This window comes from Pavona decussata, unplaced genomic scaffold, assembly GCF_977016875.1.
Source record: "Pavona decussata unplaced genomic scaffold, jaPavDecu1.1 SCAFFOLD_241, whole genome shotgun sequence".
Taxonomy (NCBI): domain Eukaryota; kingdom Metazoa; phylum Cnidaria; class Anthozoa; order Scleractinia; family Agariciidae; genus Pavona; species Pavona decussata.
Genome location: NW_028145646.1, coordinates 100001 through 116489, shown reverse-complemented (window position 1 = coordinate 116489; position 16489 = coordinate 100001). Strand labels below are relative to the sequence as shown.

General features: G+C 38.5%; 2 protein-coding genes across 2 annotated transcripts in view; one reads left to right on the top strand and one right to left on the bottom strand.

Annotated features, from left to right (window-relative positions):
* Positions 1-2905: 2905 nt before the first annotated feature.
* LOC146457518 (uncharacterized) lies at positions 2906-9249 on the bottom strand. The gene is made up of 4 exons (XM_085091856.1): positions 9048-9249; positions 8728-8834; positions 5536-5671; positions 2906-4783 (listed from the first exon to the last, which is right to left on the bottom strand). Exons 1-4 carry the CDS (start codon positions 9212-9214, stop codon positions 4690-4692), a joined length of 504 nt encoding a protein of 167 aa, XP_084947982.1. The 5' UTR covers positions 9215-9249; the 3' UTR covers positions 2906-4689.
* Positions 9250-12082: 2833 nt separating this feature from the next.
* Positions 12083-16489, top strand: part of LOC146457517 (uncharacterized) — a 7938-nt gene continuing 3531 nt past the window's right edge. Inside the window, exons 1-3 of the mRNA XM_085091839.1 lie at positions 12083-12339; positions 15375-15474; positions 16374-16489. The exon at positions 16374-16489 is cut by the window's right edge and continues 193 nt beyond it. Of these exons, the coding sequence (XP_084947965.1) occupies positions 12133-12339; positions 15375-15474; positions 16374-16489 (423 nt within the window). The 5' untranslated portion in view covers positions 12083-12132. The remainder of the gene's footprint in view (positions 12340-15374; positions 15475-16373) is intronic.

Below are 16489 nucleotides of genomic sequence, written 5' to 3'. Positions count from 1 at the left end.
AAAGCCACAATGCTGTGTTCTCTAGTCCCTGTTTCACGGAATACAATTTTCTCATTCAGGCAAGAAATGTTCCTTCTGAACTTGTTCCATTATTAAACAGTTGGATTTTGATGACTTGATTGATTTAACAAATTATGAATTTTGAGGGAACTGCATTCTCTGCTTGTTGTCTACAGTACCGCTACAATATAAATGAATCGACACAGACAAGTCTTGGTTCACAGGCCCGTTGCTTCTTTTTAAATCATTCGTCCAGCCGTTTCTCTCCACATCCTTCACGTCTTTTCGTTGTTGTCTTCGTCTTTTTTTTTTTTCTTGGTATTATAGCGGACAAATAGTTGTAGTCTCGCTTGCGCTCGGAACGTCCGATACGAAGTTGATCACGCAACTCTCGTTAGAAATGCATCCTTTTGTATGTTAATTTTGTTTGCTTCAAGACCTATCTTACCTTCGGATTCCGAAAAACATACCAAACAAACTTCTGTAGTATCTCTATCCATCTGCGCTCGAAAGTTGAATCCTTCGGAAACAAAAACTCTCACCGATTTGTTTCTGTGATTGTCTATTTTGCATGTGGGATTGCTACAAGAAACGAACCAAGAAACCGCTAGACCTCTCTCGTTCGGAATAAAACCAGCGATCTGAAAAACTTGCTGTGTAAGAGCTTATCAGCGTGAGCTTGTACTCGAGGGCAAATTATTTTTTGTTTATCCCAAAACGCCTCGTTTTGATAACTAGTGCCAGTTTTTTCCCGCGCATCCGCCTTTTGTTAAATGGTAGCTTCAATTCTGTACATTAATTTATTCATTTATCTCTGCCCTCTCCTAGTAGGGATGTATTGTTTTGATTGTCTCAAACAAAAGCGGCCCAATGAAAATCCATCATTGGCGTATATCACGAGGGAGGGGATCCCCTCATCCCTACCTGTGTGACGTCAAATCATCATTTGATTTATTCATTAAACCTGGATTAAATTCTGCTCTCCCCTAGGGGGGGGCGTTTTTGTCGACTATTGGGCATGTGGCGGCCATACTGTTTACATGCTTTAGACTCAACTATGCCGTTTCCAAAAAGAAAATTAACCCTTTTGAAGCGGCAAATCGAAAGAAAAACTTCTAAGAAGCACTCGACAGTTGAAACGGTGGAAATTGGAGAGTTTCTGGCGAAGGAATCATGCTTTGTTTGAGAGCTGTAGAACCACAATGCGAGGAGGAAAGATTATTGATAAGCTAAAACCCCGGGGGGGGGGGGGGGGACTCCCATATGGAACAGACGGGGATGCTCGTCGGAAATTTTGAATTTAACCCCTAAAGGAGACCATCTGGGCGTGGCTCAAGCTTTTTGTGACCCCTAAAGGAGACCAATCTGGGCGTGGCTTAAGCAGATTTTGACCCCTAATGCGGTAAACAAAACAAGTTAAAAAGAAAATTTGACTTCTGTTTCTCTTCGCGTAATTCTGTGTTTCTTCGAGCATCCCCGTCTGTTTCATATGGGAGTCCCCCCCCCTCCCCCCCCGGGGCTAAAACGCTATCACTTTATCGAATTGGTGCTTAAACGCTACTGGAAATCCACTTCACAAAAAGATTAAAAAGGTTTGATTGTCAATGTTTACTAAAAGTTTTCATTTAGGAAAGCTTTTTGCCTGTTTTTCTTCCTGTTTTTTTTTTGGTGAAACGAGAACAATTTGTAATCTTACACCGAAAGCAATTTCCGGTATGATCTCGAATAATGTAATGAAATAGATAAATAGGAAATATAAATAGCCCTGAATAACGCGTGAGTCAGATATGTATCTGCCCCTGTCATGACGTTTTCAGAAAGTATGTTCTCGACTACCGTAACGCAATATTTCAATTGCGAAGGAAGAATAGGTTTAAAAATCTGCGAAGCGTACAATGGAAATAAATCAGGCACAGCATCACGCGAAAATATAATGCCTTGCCATAATGTCTCGCCCTAAATAGTCGAGCCTGGGCCGGGGGAGCTTACAGGCAAACCAGGCAACGAAACCCCAGTGTCCTCTCAGTATTTGCTCGCTAGTTCTCCCGCTCGAATATCCATTCGTAAGCTACCACATGACAGATGCACACAACAAAGCTGTGGCATGTCCACCTCTGCGCATGCTTCAATGCAGTACCATGGAACGATTTTTTCGTCCCCAGAGCGATCCAAACGCTGACCAAAAGATCGTAGGGTCTGGGAACATGAATGCCACATGTCAGTAACAATCTCTTCCCCAGAGCCCGCTCGCGTTTTTTAAAACGTTTCCTTAAAAGCTAGTGAAGGCCACACGTCCTTGGTGCTGACCGAAAGGAACGCAGCCTCTGGGAACGTTATTCACTTTGGAATTTGGTGTGGCACCACGGTAGATTTTCGTGAAGATTGAGAGCCTTGTACAATATCAGTTGCGTGCAGTGTTACGTCGTGTGCATAGGCCTTTAAAAAGTGGGTTGAGGAGAAAGAAAATTTGCCACCCTAGATAGGCTCTCATGTTTTATAACGGTCAATGGAGGGGAAGGGGGGTTGGGGTCATTGTCCATAGGAAATAATTTTTACCCAGTCACCACTAGGAATAGGCAGGAGCCCACTCTCCGGGTAATGGGCTCCTGGAATAGGCCACTTTACGGTTGTGTGCTTAGTGACCTGGCCTTGGATAGGAAGCGAGGCTGGGGGTGACTTTGTCTTGATACAAACCTCACTGCTTTTAATATGTAAATGCAGACTTGTTAGCATAAGAATCTACATATGAAAAGCAGTGAGGTTTGTATCAAAACAAGGTCATCGCCAGCCTTGCTTCCAATCCATGGCCAGTTAACTTATTCCACACAACTGTAAAATGGGGGGTGGGGGTAGGGGGGGAAAGAGAGAAATTAGAAAAAAGTCTAATAATTTTTGGCAAGGCTGCTAAGAAAAGTGAAGTCTGCACTTTATTTTTAAAAAGTATCATGTACGTGGTATCATTTAGCAATTAGACGCAAATAAAGTTTCAGCTTTTAACTTCTCATCTGCAACAACCATTGTTCTTGGATACTACAGTGTAAAATTTATGCCATTTATTGTAATAATTGGGTTTGATGTAGAAAGAATGCACTCCTTATACAGATCGGAGTTGAGGTGGTATGGGAAACGTTGAATGCGGGTTACAGCCCTTACTGACAGCTCTGCTAAAAATTAATTCTCAGTTAAATAGTATAATTTACAGTCTCCTGTATATGTAAGCAACCATCTTCTTTACATCATTGCAAGGGTAATTGCTAAAATGAGAGATTCAGTTGCACTGCCCAAGGAAACAATCTTTAAAGACAAAAAACATTAAATTGGCTGAGATCATTGACCATTGATCAGATTTTTAGCCAAAAATTGAAAATTAGGCATCCAAAAGGCACATCTACGACAAATATTTCTTCAAAAAGTGGGTAGCGACAGGATGCATGAACACTCTTTGGGCTGAAACACTGTGCATGGACCATCCTGCAAAGACTCTTAAATTAAGCAGAGAAACTGAATCTCCTGAATCACATAGGTTGTGAAACAATATCTTCTACACAGTAAAAAAACAAAACAAAAAAAAAAAACAAAAAAAAAAAAAAAAAAAAACGATAAAAACAAAAAATTGATAAATCTTAACAAGCAGAACATGAGGTTAAAATGTACAATATGTATGATTCAGGTTTCCTGCATCACTCGCAGACGTTTCTCATTTGTTCTTTAATCTGCTTCCAGGAGATCAGAAACCTTTTTTAGCAGGGTAGAAGTTGTGAACTTTTTCCCACAGATTGTTGTGTATGTTATCATAACATTAATTTCTACAACAATAATAATGATATAATGATATATTATTATAAGGACCGCAATGCTTTTTTACCTGAAAGACTTGCTGGCTAAAATGAGGGAGCCCTTAGGTATCAGATTTTAGGATAACCCATTGAAAACATCTAATGACTACATACAATCATGGAGAAAATTTCATCCACACAAAGGAATCCAATGTCTCAAGCTTAACACAGGCTCATAACCAGCCTTTCTCTTATCTGTGGGGTGAGGTAGATTGTGTGCAGTTGTATATATGTGCTTCTAGTATTGGTAAAATCTTGAGGCATTCCGGTCAAAACAAAAAAATAGGGTATACATAACACACATTTATGTTTTGGCTCAAAAATTGGCAAATATTTTTAAAACCTCTGTCACCTCTTTAACTTGGCCATACCTAGATCACTGCTGATACGTTTGTTGATTTGCCTACCTGCCTAGCTATCACAGTTTAAAGTTAATTCAATAAATAATTAACTTAAAGTAGTAAATAATCAAATCCTTGTACAGTGTATTATCAAGGCTTAATCAACCCCTGAGGTCTTGAGAATTAAGGGTATGATCACCCAAGGTGAATTTTCTTGATATTTTTCTCCAGCAATTTTATAAGAAATGTATGGGGACAAGATAGTAGAATTTGTTCTTTGATATTAGGGGTTAAAGGGTTAAGGTTGGCTCTGGAATATCAGTAGGCCAACAGGCTTTCTGGTGCGACATATCAAAACACTAACAGAGACAATTTTTTTCCCAAAACATCTCCTTTGATTCGGATGACTACAGTTAAACTTGTGTGCTGACATCAGAAAATGTGTGTGTGTTTCTTTCTTGTCAATGACATTGTAGAGTAGACTGAAATATTAACTTGTGAAGCAATACATGTCAGAGATCCCGAACATCTCTGTGGGCTTTAGGCACTCTTAGTGTCACCCCTTGAAAGTCTTTGGTCACAATAATTTGACATCCAAGGCGAGATCTGTAAAGAGAAAATGAAAATATATTAAATGGACATATTTCTGAATAAAACTACCAATACTTTTATACTTTAGCCCCTGTTTATGACATGCATCACGCAATGGTTTTTAGCTCTCTAATCAATGACATGCAACATGGCAGCACATTATGAACTCTTGTGCTGTCCTTACATTTCTCAAATTACACAAAATTGTTATAAAATGACTCCAAAAAAAAGGGCTTGCTGGTTTACATTTACAGCTGAAAGTCCTTTGGAATGCACTGAGTGGATTTTTTAAGATTAATCTCATTTCATTGGTACTATGATTACATACACGAGTTACAGTGACTAAACTCTTATAATGATCAGTGATTCATCAACATGTTGATCATTGTTTTTATTAGTTTAATTTTATCTTTCAATTCACATTCTGTCAAAATGGTTTAATTTGGGCAAAACACACATGTAACTAACTTTTTGTCAGTTCTACATATGTACATGTACTTGTAACATTTTCAGGAACAAATCTCAATTCCAATCAAATGCACAAATTATGTAAGACATTTTATTTTCTTTGTATTTTCACCTTTCTTTGTTGAAGCACATTAGAAATCTCACTTTCGTCTGTGTCAGAGAAATGATCCATTTTAATTTGTAATTTTTAACTTTGCTATTGGATTCACCTCATCAAAACTTGTTTAGTTACTAGACAAGTGATGTCCCTTACAAGTTCAACAGGTTACAGTACTTAGCATCTTCAACTGAGAACTTACGTATCTTCCAGTCCGAAGGCCAAGTCCAGCATATCAAGCTCCTCATCTGAGGGTTCATCCAGGTTTAATGCACTCATTTCTTCAGGTTTAAATATGAGATGACAGGTGGAACAAGACAATGTTCCTTCACAAGCACCTTCAGTTACAACACAGAATTAGACATCAGTGATTTCCAGCAGTCCTCACCCCCCCTCCCTCACCCCCCTGGGCTGATCTCTGGACAATTTGTTAATGTGCCCTACAAATGTCCTACAGTGCAGCAACTCAACTCACTTAGCAATCTACTATTTGTAAAGAAGGCCATTCCGATTTGCTGTATTCCAGAAATAGTGTCAGAATCTCTCCATAGGTGAAAGTGAGCTTTTTACCCCCAACAATACCACTGAGTTGTCGCCTTCCAGTAATATTTTGTTTTTCTTAGCCCACGTCTTGGCTGACCCTTTTATTGACACTATTTGTCACAGCAGGATTATGACCTCAAGGCACTACATTTAGTCAACAAAAATGCTGGAAATCCAACAACAGTGGTCCAACTTTAAACAAATCTGTAACTCAGACATGTTTATTGTTATTAAGGCTGGTTTACATGCTGCAGCTTCTTTGTTGAATATTGGTAACATTGGTACTACTGACAGTACTAGAGTGAGAATCATGTGTACTTTGACACCCAATTAGTGGCCAATTCATGAATGAAGCCGGCCTGATTCAGAAAATCTGTAGATTTTTATCAAGCTGGAGAAACCACTGTGTCAATCAAAATTCAAAATCCAAATCAGGTGTCAAAATACATGTACGATTTGCGAGCTCCAATACTGCCGTGCTTGCAGATTAGACCAACAGATTGTAGCATATACACCAGCGGTGATGTTAAAATGGAGACCGGGCACTAAGACTGTGCAGATTGAGTAATTTTTAATCTTGATTTTTTTCTCATGCTACATGTATATAATATATATAATAATAAGAAAAATATACATAATAATATATTTAATGCTTTGTTTGATTAACTGATTAAAGAAGGGAGCGGTTTCCTCTTTTCTGCAATTATGATATGGATTTGAAGAAAACTTTGGGCTCAAATAAATTGGTGTGGGCTGGTCTCTGGCCGCTTCCTGTGTCATGGCTTATGCAGATAGCGATGGATTACTTGATAAGCATTTACAGGTTACAGTGAAAAGTTCATGTTGAAGGTGACTTAATTGTCCACACTTGTTTACAATTCAAAAGCATGGCCTTTCTCGCCTATTTTCTTTAAAACTTTGAAATCTTTGCCCTTCTTCATGTCAAAGCGGCAATCCTGTTAGCCTTTTATTACATTTTTAAAGCTAACAACCCACAGCGAATCTGAAGCCATTTCTCCGTTACAAAAAACATGTGCTACACTCCTGGGTATACTGAAGTAACTTGAGCTTCCAAGAACTTGTTAATGATTTTCAACACCAGTTTTACAAAAGTCAACAGTTTGAAAATCGAATGTTCAATTGACTTCGATTGTACAATTTTTTTTGTGTGAGTTCAATTTCATTCGATAACTGAACTCAATCCATGGATTGAGTTTGATTAAGTTTGATTGAAATTCAGTTCGATTGCGTTCGATTTTAATCCTATGTTGGGATTCATGTATATAATTATTTTCTCTTGACATTATGCACTAGTCAATTGAAACCCCCACCCCCCCGGACCCGGGACAGATAGGGGGATAATAGGGGCATATAAGCACTTTTGATCAGAGATCTGTCCCCTGGGGGTGGTAGATAAGATGTGTTTTGCTTCTTTACAGTGTCCCCACCTCGGGGAATCAGGGAGATTTGACTGTGCTTGACTCAGGTACTGAAGTTCTTCGTGAAGTGAATCGACTACACATTGTCATTTTCGCGCCATCCATATTGGCTGATTATTGGCGAAATGCTTCGCAAAATTTGGTTTAAAGACAATTCAAAAGAAAGAAGAAAATTCATTCCAGCTCTATGCAAAACTATGCCTACAAACCCATGGTGCAGCCATGGGTACAAAAATGGCAGTCTTTTTTTTGTGAGATTTTAAAAACGGAGATTTTAAAACCGCTCATTTGGAAACGATATATAGACGACATATTTTCCTTCTGGACTTTAAGGAGAGGAGATAATGCAGTTCATTGAGCAAGCAAACAAACACTACCCCACAATTAAATTTATGGCTGAAATTTCAGAAATAGAAACATTGCTGGCTACAAACATTTATAAAGGTGAAAAATTCAGAAGCAATTCAGTTCTTGATGTGCGTACGCACTTCAAACCTACTGAAACATTTCAATATACGCACTTCTCTTCCTGGCACCCACCAGGGGTAAAAAAAGGCTTCATCAAAGGCGAAGCACTGAGACTTCTCAGAACAAACTCTTCTAAAAACATATTTGAAGAGTAAATTCAAAATCCTAAATCACGCCTACAGGAAAGAGGTTGTCCCGAGAACTTAAACTTAAAACATATCCTCATGAAAGCCTGGCATTTAATAGAGCAAAAACCATGGATATGGCTCAAAGAAATCTGCAAAGACCTTCCCCTCATATGTTACACTGAGAGGGCGGTCAGTCAAAGATATACCCGTGAGAGCTAAATTATAAAAAAGGCTTAAACACGCGCTAATCCTGGCTGCCCTATAGAGTGGTTCCGTTTCGAATGCATGGGACTTGTGGATGTACCAAGTCGAAAGCGGCTTTACGCTGACTGTGCTGTTTAACATTTTCAAAGCTACCACTGTTGAGAAATGTTCTGTTGTAATGTGAAATTCACATTCTTGCAAAATTTAATAATCCACAACAAGTTTTGTTAAGATGTATTAAAAGAAAGCTATTGCCTTATTAAATAATATTTTGCTCCAGATTGATCCAGTGTGAATGGTTTCTTTTGTCTTGTTTTGTTTGGTTTGGGCTTTTTTTTTTTAACCCCTTGCCAATTTGTTCCCAGGGGGAGGGGAATTTGATCTCAAGATTTTCCCCAGGGACTGGAGGTTTTGGTATGATTTGATCAGGGCCTTTGTCAAATCCCCCTACCTGTCCCGGGTCCGGGGGGGTGGGGGTTTCAATTGACTAGTGCATTATATATTTTTTGTACATAATAGAGAAAAAAAAATCAAGGTAAAAACTTAATTACTTGGTCTGCACATTCTGCATAGTCTGTAAAGCCTGCACGGTCTAAAACTGTGTTTCATTACCTTCTAAATCTACATCATTGTCTTTTGCCACATCCAGTAAGCTATCTCCAACTTTGGCATTCACTGTCATCAAATCACCGTCCCGATCAATAAAATTTATTGCTACCCTGAAAGAAATTAGTCACGATAACTAAGATATGGTATTTTAAAAATTTCAATTGAGGTCAACTCCTACAATAATAGAACCCTAAGCTCTATCCTTAAGGTTTCCTAATCAAGAATCTTACTACCGTATATAATTTAGCGTAACAGCTATTAAGTCTTACGCAAGAAAACAAAGTTGCTGCGGTGGGCAAAAAAAAATGTTCCGCTTAGCTTACGTTTCTCGTCTCTCCTTCGCTTTTGAAGTACTTGTTCCAGTCATTCGTAAACAAACATTCTTCGGTGTAAATACTGATGTAGTTTTGGCGGTTAACACCGAGGAAAATCTTAAAGATGCCGCGAAACGCGAGCAAACCATAACACCTCTAAACAACCTAGCAGCCATTTTCGGACTATTTGCTTGGGTTAGACGAATGAAAAAACCTGGTGACGAGTTTGTGCGTCAGCCGCTGACCAGTGTCTTCCGGAATGACGTACGCGATTTCCGTACATGACGTAAGGGATTTACGTACCGGATGTTTCTAAAACAAAAAAAATGCTGCGTCACGGTAGCCTGCGCGCGAAGCAGGCACAATAGGGTAGGGGAGCGAGAAAAAGTGAACCCCTCCCCTTCCCTGATAACGACTGCTAGCAGGCTACATCACGGCAACGAGAACTCACTGCGCCTCTCAGGACGATCCGAAAAACCCTGATTTCTCTGAGACCTTGAAGGACCGGCGCCTACTGATTCAAAGGTATATTTGCGCGGTTTACGGCTATGTTGGAAAAGAAGGTCTTAGCAAGGCTCATTAAAATCCAAAAAGAAAACTGGGGGTAACAACGCATTTTTCAGAGATAACTAAGCTTCAATTTGGAAAAAAATGCCATATATTGTTACATATCTTGACGCTTTTTGTAATTATTGTTCCTTAATTACTTATTAGGTTGTTTAATTACCCCTGAAAGATGTATAGTTACCCCTAATTTTCTTTTTGGATTTCAAAATCTCTTGCTAAGATCTGCTTTTCCGCATAGTTATAAACCGCGCAAAAATACTTCTGTATTAGTAGGCACCGTCCTTCTGATCTGACAGGCACAGACCTTTGTAGCCTAAGCTCTAAGGGAGTTTTTTTTTTTTAATACCTCATTGTAACGTCGCATTGTAGTTTGAGTGTCACGATGAGTTCCGCAAAGGGTTTGTTTGGGAATTGTGTTTAGGAGTCGAAAATAAAGATTACGAATCGAACATAAATGACCGCTTAGTAAACAATAAGCAAGGGACCGCAAACGAAAATGCTGTAAGTATACGCAGGATCTGTAAAAGATCTAATCAGCCAAAAATAGAAATGACTCACATTCCTGCAAGGCTGATCGGACTGCGTAGAAAACTTAACACGACAGCGACATGATAGAGACCAAACCGAGAATCAACAGAATGCGGCAACGGTGGACAGCTCTTTCGAGCTGGTTGGCTCTCGTCAGCACGGTGTAGCACAGCGCTGGTTGTGCTGCTTTTTGCTGTGCTTCACCGTGCTGACGAAAGCCAACCAGCTCGAAACAGCTGTCCACGGTGGCTGCATTCTGTTAGTTCTCGGTTTGGTCTCTATCATGTCGCTGTCGTGTTTTCTACGCAGTCCGATCAGCCTTGCATAAATGACTTACCTTGTCTCCTTGATACCTTGTCAGTGTTAAACGTTTGTGTGGCATAGTTTGGCCGTTTCAGTGCGATTCCAGTGGGTTTTAGGTTCGCTGTATAAGAGTTATATAGAGAGAGGAAAACACTGAGCAAACCTAAACCCACTACCGCTAAAACTCACTACCACCCCGCTTAAAATCCTGTGATTTGGTTACTGACCCAGTTCAAAACTAGCTTTCATATGTTACTGACACGTTAGTGGGCCATAAGTGAAGCAAGAAGTAGCAGGCAACCGATAAAAATAATTAGCAAAGCTGAAACAAACCTTTAATTTTAAATATTATTGTGTATGTTTCTCCTTCTATTGTCAATCATATTCAGTGTTCCGCAGTTGCAAAAAGAAAGCCTGAAAAAAATTTAGGCTTGAACGGGACTCGAACCCATGACCTCGCATGCAGAGGTCATGGGTTTGAATCCCGTTCAAGCCCGAAATTTTTTCAGGCTTTCTTTTCGCAACTGCTTAAGTTGCGTAGGATCTTTCTTCTAGTTGATCTTTCATCCGCAGTTCACAATATATGTTTCATATATTGACATTTATTTAATCATATTGTATTTCATTTTATTGTATTAAATTTTTTCACAGTAGCTATCATATATATCACATGCATATGTAATTTTTGTATTTTCCACTGTACCTGAAGAAGGCTGGTATTGGTAAGCTGACTACTGTATACTACTAGATTAATCTAACTCTACTTTGTGTCGGTTTTGCTTCTTTTTCCAAGGTATCTTTAGTACCTATAGTAAACTCTCTGCAAGGTGGACATCCCCTGGACTGACTCTATCAGTGTCCACTTAAAAGAGAGGATATTTCCGAGTGTACGAATTTATAATTTAACGTAGATTATCATAATTTCATATACAGTGGAACCCAGTTAATACGGTCACCAAGGGGCTAGCCCGTGAACAGGCTCCCAAGTAGCGCGAAGACAAAAATCGAGCTCGCCACTGGCCACTTGGGAGCCTGTTCACAGGCTACCAAGGGGCCAAAAAATAAATTGGCCGTATTAACTGGTGACTGTATTAACGAGGGTTTGTTTTACAAGAAGATGTATGGTCGGTTTGCCGAGCGGCCAAAAAAAGTGGCCGTAATAACGAGGTGGGCGTAAGGTGGGGTTCCACTGTATCTCCTGAACTGTTCCTGAGTTATTATTAACAGTTAGTACGGGGGGTCTTCCTCGATAAGCCTAGAAAGGCTTCTGAGACTTCCTGCTCAATACTGTCACTGCACTGATGGATGAAATATTGTAATAGTGGATGATCTTGGGCAAATATATAATACAAAAAATAGTGTATGGAAAAAATGTGAGACAACTGAACTCTCTTTCAGTCGGACAAATAGGGATGGTCCAGTGAAAGGATTTTGTAGTTATACCTTGGTAGTGAAACGACCACACGGCACGAAAAGTATTTTTTTTCAAATCCATTTGACCGTTTTTTAATCAATTGTTGGTGGTATTTTATGGTACCACCTGCCAAGCAAGTTCCGTAAAATTTAGCTGAACTGGGTATGCTGTGGCGTATGTTGTGCGGCCACTAAGCAACAAAACACCCATCCATCCGGGAATGTTAGTTAGTTGTGTCAGAGACTTGAATTCGATTCCTGTCGAATGCGAAAGTGTTGAGTCATGAAGTTGTTTGTAATCTCGCTTCTCCTTTTTTCGGTGGTATACGGCTCCGAACTGAGCCTTAAGGACACAACCACAGACAGGAGCACTCAAGTAAATGTGACAGAGTCTGAGAGAGAAAACATCGAGACAGTTAGCATCAATGTTCGGCGAGTTCAAGTGGACCGTGACCAAAATGGTGGATTTGAAGACGCTCGAATTCTGAAGGTATTCTTTCGATTAAATTTATGGCTCTTTTCTTCGATCATTCAAACAATTTTGAGTTGGGAAAGAAATGTATAGGCTTTTGGTTTTGTTAAGAGATCGCAAAATTACAGAGTTGTTCTGAAACGTACGCTTAATTTGTCGTCCGTGATACATTATCGTGAATGACGTAGTATTCTCAAAATGTTGGTGGCCTTTGGACGTTGGGTTATCTGCCTTCTTCAGTATTTATACATTTTTCGTTGTGGTTTGTAATCGCTCAGTTATCAACTTTAGAAACCAGAAAGTTTTCGCTAAACGAATTTTCACTAATAATGGTGACTTCGGCTCATATTACAGAAGTATTATTTGTTTCCGTGTTCTTGCGTTTGATATTTTCCACTAGGAAGTAGATGGTTAATTTTCTTTTTTCGATATTTCGATGTTGGTTTACCATATTTATGCTACGTTCTTTATTAGTTGCACAAAATTATGGCGTAAAATAGATCAAATTTAAATGAAATTCTGTCAGATTCTAGAATGATCTTGATATGAATGTGCAATTGCCAGTTTGCTTGCTTCGACAGCATTTTTGCTTGTGTAGGCATATATTATTAACACAACAGACAGTAGTGTGCGTGTATTAAAAACCTGTGTTACAGTGGGTCCTTTATTACATACTCTGCTTCATTTCTGTGCCACAAAAACGAGAACATCATTGATGTACATGTTTCTTTCTTCTGTGTTCAGCAAGTTTTTTGTAGTTGCTGTTGGTGGACTTGGAATACCGTAACACAGTATCCAAGGGAAATACTTTCTGTTCAAGATAATGATGGATATATTTACAGATATCAAGCATTCAGATAACAGGAATTACAAAAGACACAAAATCATGCAGATTGCAAGAATTTTGAACACCTGGAATCAATCATTTAAGCTGTTCATGCACAGTGTAGACTTCTTCATATACTAAAAGTTACTCTTCTACAGCAAACAAATATTTCATTCCTTTCATAGACAGAAAATTTGTATCATCCAGTGTCTATTGAATTGGAAGTTTAAAGCGCATACTTATAACTTCTTGGTTATTTGTTTTGGTGGCTTCAAAATCATGATCCTGGTTCATGTTGTAAAAATAAAACACTTCCTTAAAAGCTGAAAGCGATTCAGGAAATATTAATTTAAAGGCACAGCTCTCGAGGATGAAAGCCGATGGCTGAGACAACCACATTCACCCAGGATTAAGGCACATATTACATGTATATGAAAAAGGTTTGGTGTTTGTTTGGAAACATCTGTATTACTTTTTTTCCGTAATCAAACCACCAGCAACATTTTCATCCAATAATTTATTAGAAAAGTATTTTTAATCAGTTTTGGGGTGCAATTTCCTTTGAAAACTGAACATTTGATTGTCCTTTTCCTTCTACACGTAAGCAGATGGTGATCACAACGTTACTGAAAATAATATTTTAATTGACTATGTTGAAGACATAACAGCGTCTCTGTTTTCATTTTTTAGTTACTTGTATCTTATTGGTTTGTAGTGGGCATGTAAATATTGAGTTTGATTATCATATTTTTTGTGTTGCCATGTCTTCAAGCCCTACCAAACCTCAATAAATTGATGCAAAATGTGTTGAAATTGGAAACCATTTGTCAAGTTTGTCTTCCTGTCCTCCTTGTGCCAAGCAGGTGATCATCAGATGATTGGCATGAGCTGTAAATGAAGCATAATCAAAGGAAACTTTTGTTTCTTGCAGTTAAAAATTATTTCGAAGAAAGTCGGCAGTACAATGAACTTTTATTTTAATTTGTGATTAATTATTTTGGGTAGTTTTCTCAAATTCTTTTTGATAAAATGTGTGTCTGCTTGAACAGCAAAATGCACTGTTAGTGAACGGAGGATGAAGAGTTCCCTACTAAGCCGTTTGAAACGGTTATAGTGAAGGGCTGAATGAATTTGTTTTGTAGCTGGTTCTTGGGGTGTCTAGAACAGGGATTTGGGTGCTAATTCCCAAGCGGTATTTACTGGTGGTTGATTCTATCTGCGCAACAGGCTAGCCAACAGATGACTTCCTTTTTTTCCTATGGATGTTTTTGAAATAAAATTGTGCCTCCACAACAGCTGCAGCCAGTGTGTGGTTAATGTTGCTACGCTACTGCCATGTTTTCAGCAGTCTCGTTAAAACATGCAGTATAAATCTACTGTGGGGACATCAAACCATATGCTTTCTTTTTCCTTCAGTTAATGTTTTGTCAGCAGATACACTGCGATCTTTCCGTAATTTATTACAAAGTGGCAAATAAAAAAGCTGTGATGATACATGTATGTTTTGAAGATTTTGATATTCCATAGACAGTCAAAAAATGAAGAAAGTAGATCTGTTCAAGTGTGTTAAAGATGATCCAAGTAGAGGTTTGATGCCTCATGATATTGATGACAGTGTAGCTCTATAAAGCTCTAAAAGTGCGTGATGCATATTATGATTTTCTTATAGAGAAAGACTAGAAACCTTAAATTATCTGACAACTCTATATGACCATAGGGCAGCTTTGATAGCTGATCTGTTTGAAGAAATTGCCAACGATAAATACCACAAGCTGCACCCACTGTTGCTGCCTTTAAATAGCAGTGCAATAACATGAAAAAAGCGAGCAAAAGTTTTAACTTCTGAAATGCAAAACAAACAGAGTCAAGCAGAATTTTATTATATGCAATTCCTCAAGTTATGCTTACTAGCGATACTTGATTAATCCATTAGTTTTGTATTCTATTAGTATGTTTTAAAAATTTGTTCTTTTTAAATTCAGTTTAGCTAGTAGCATTGATAAATTATCTCTCTCTATTTAGCCTGTATGCTTGTGATTGACTACAGTTCTGTATTATCTAATCCAGAGAGTAGCAGGAATATTCCAACATACAGTGTAGTAATGATGCATGCTTCAGAAACTGGATTAAACTTCCATTATGTAGGCCATTTAGGCTCACAGACGCTTGTATCTTTATTTTTTCTTGCAAATTATTGTCTTGAATGCATTCTTTTTGTTGTTCTCAGGTAAACATCAGGGTGAGTGTCATTGATGGCGTTGTGCACATCAACAACACCAAAGCCATACATGCGGCAGTAACAACCTTCCATTTCTTTGCAGAGATTGGTAAGACCACGTTTTTAACATTAATTTTCTGTGATTCATATTGTCCTGTTACCGCAGACACGATTTATTAACAAAGCAAGCTGTCTAGGATAAACTTGGTTCTAGATTTACAGTGTAGCTGTTTTTTCCCCTTAATTGCATACATGTACAGTGTACTAGGCCAGTTTAATACCCCCCCCCCCCCAACATCTGTAGTGTTGCTTTTGCTCATCCAGCACAACTATCACACCAGACATCCAATTTTCATAACATAAAGTAAGCAAAACGAAATCACAACTTTCTTTCCCATCTCAGTCTGTAAAGTATTCCTGTGTGATTACAGATTGAATTGGAATACAAGGTGTCCAGTTACCAATAAATGAAAGGGTGTGCTGAATAAGGCCCTTAGTGACTTTTGATGTAAGGTCAAATTCTCCTTTGTTTCGTAAGTGAATATAAGGCAATTTGAAAGGAGAATCTAGCAATTTATCAGAAGTCACTTTAATAGTGCTTTTTTCCAGGCACCTCTTCAATTTATTGATGAAGCGTCTAATTTCAAATCCCTGGCGAAACGCCACTTCAAGCGCTTCTGTACGGAACCCCATTAATAATAGTGCATCTCTATGTATTTTATTAGTGTGCTATTTTGTATTGATTTTCTGTTATTTGTTTATATCCTATTTAATCAGGACTCTGTTTAAACTAGCTATGCTAAACCAGATCTCCTGTATAAATAAATAAATAAAAATAAATAAACAAAAGATATACGTAGCTTGTATAATGGCTTCAACTTTAAAGTGAAGACAACACTTTTTAGATTCACGAGAAAATGGTCCAGTTCCAACAATATTATAACGTAGACCCTTTAAGACACTAGCTAGGGTTCTTGTTAATTAATAATGTTGGTCTTGTCGTTCCAGATGAAATCGGCAAGAACAGGGAAGTGCTTCAGCGCATGATGAAGGTGCCGATTGTGATCAGGGTGCTGGTGACTGAGTCTGAGCAGTCTGCTGCTAATGATGGAGTCTTCAAAGTG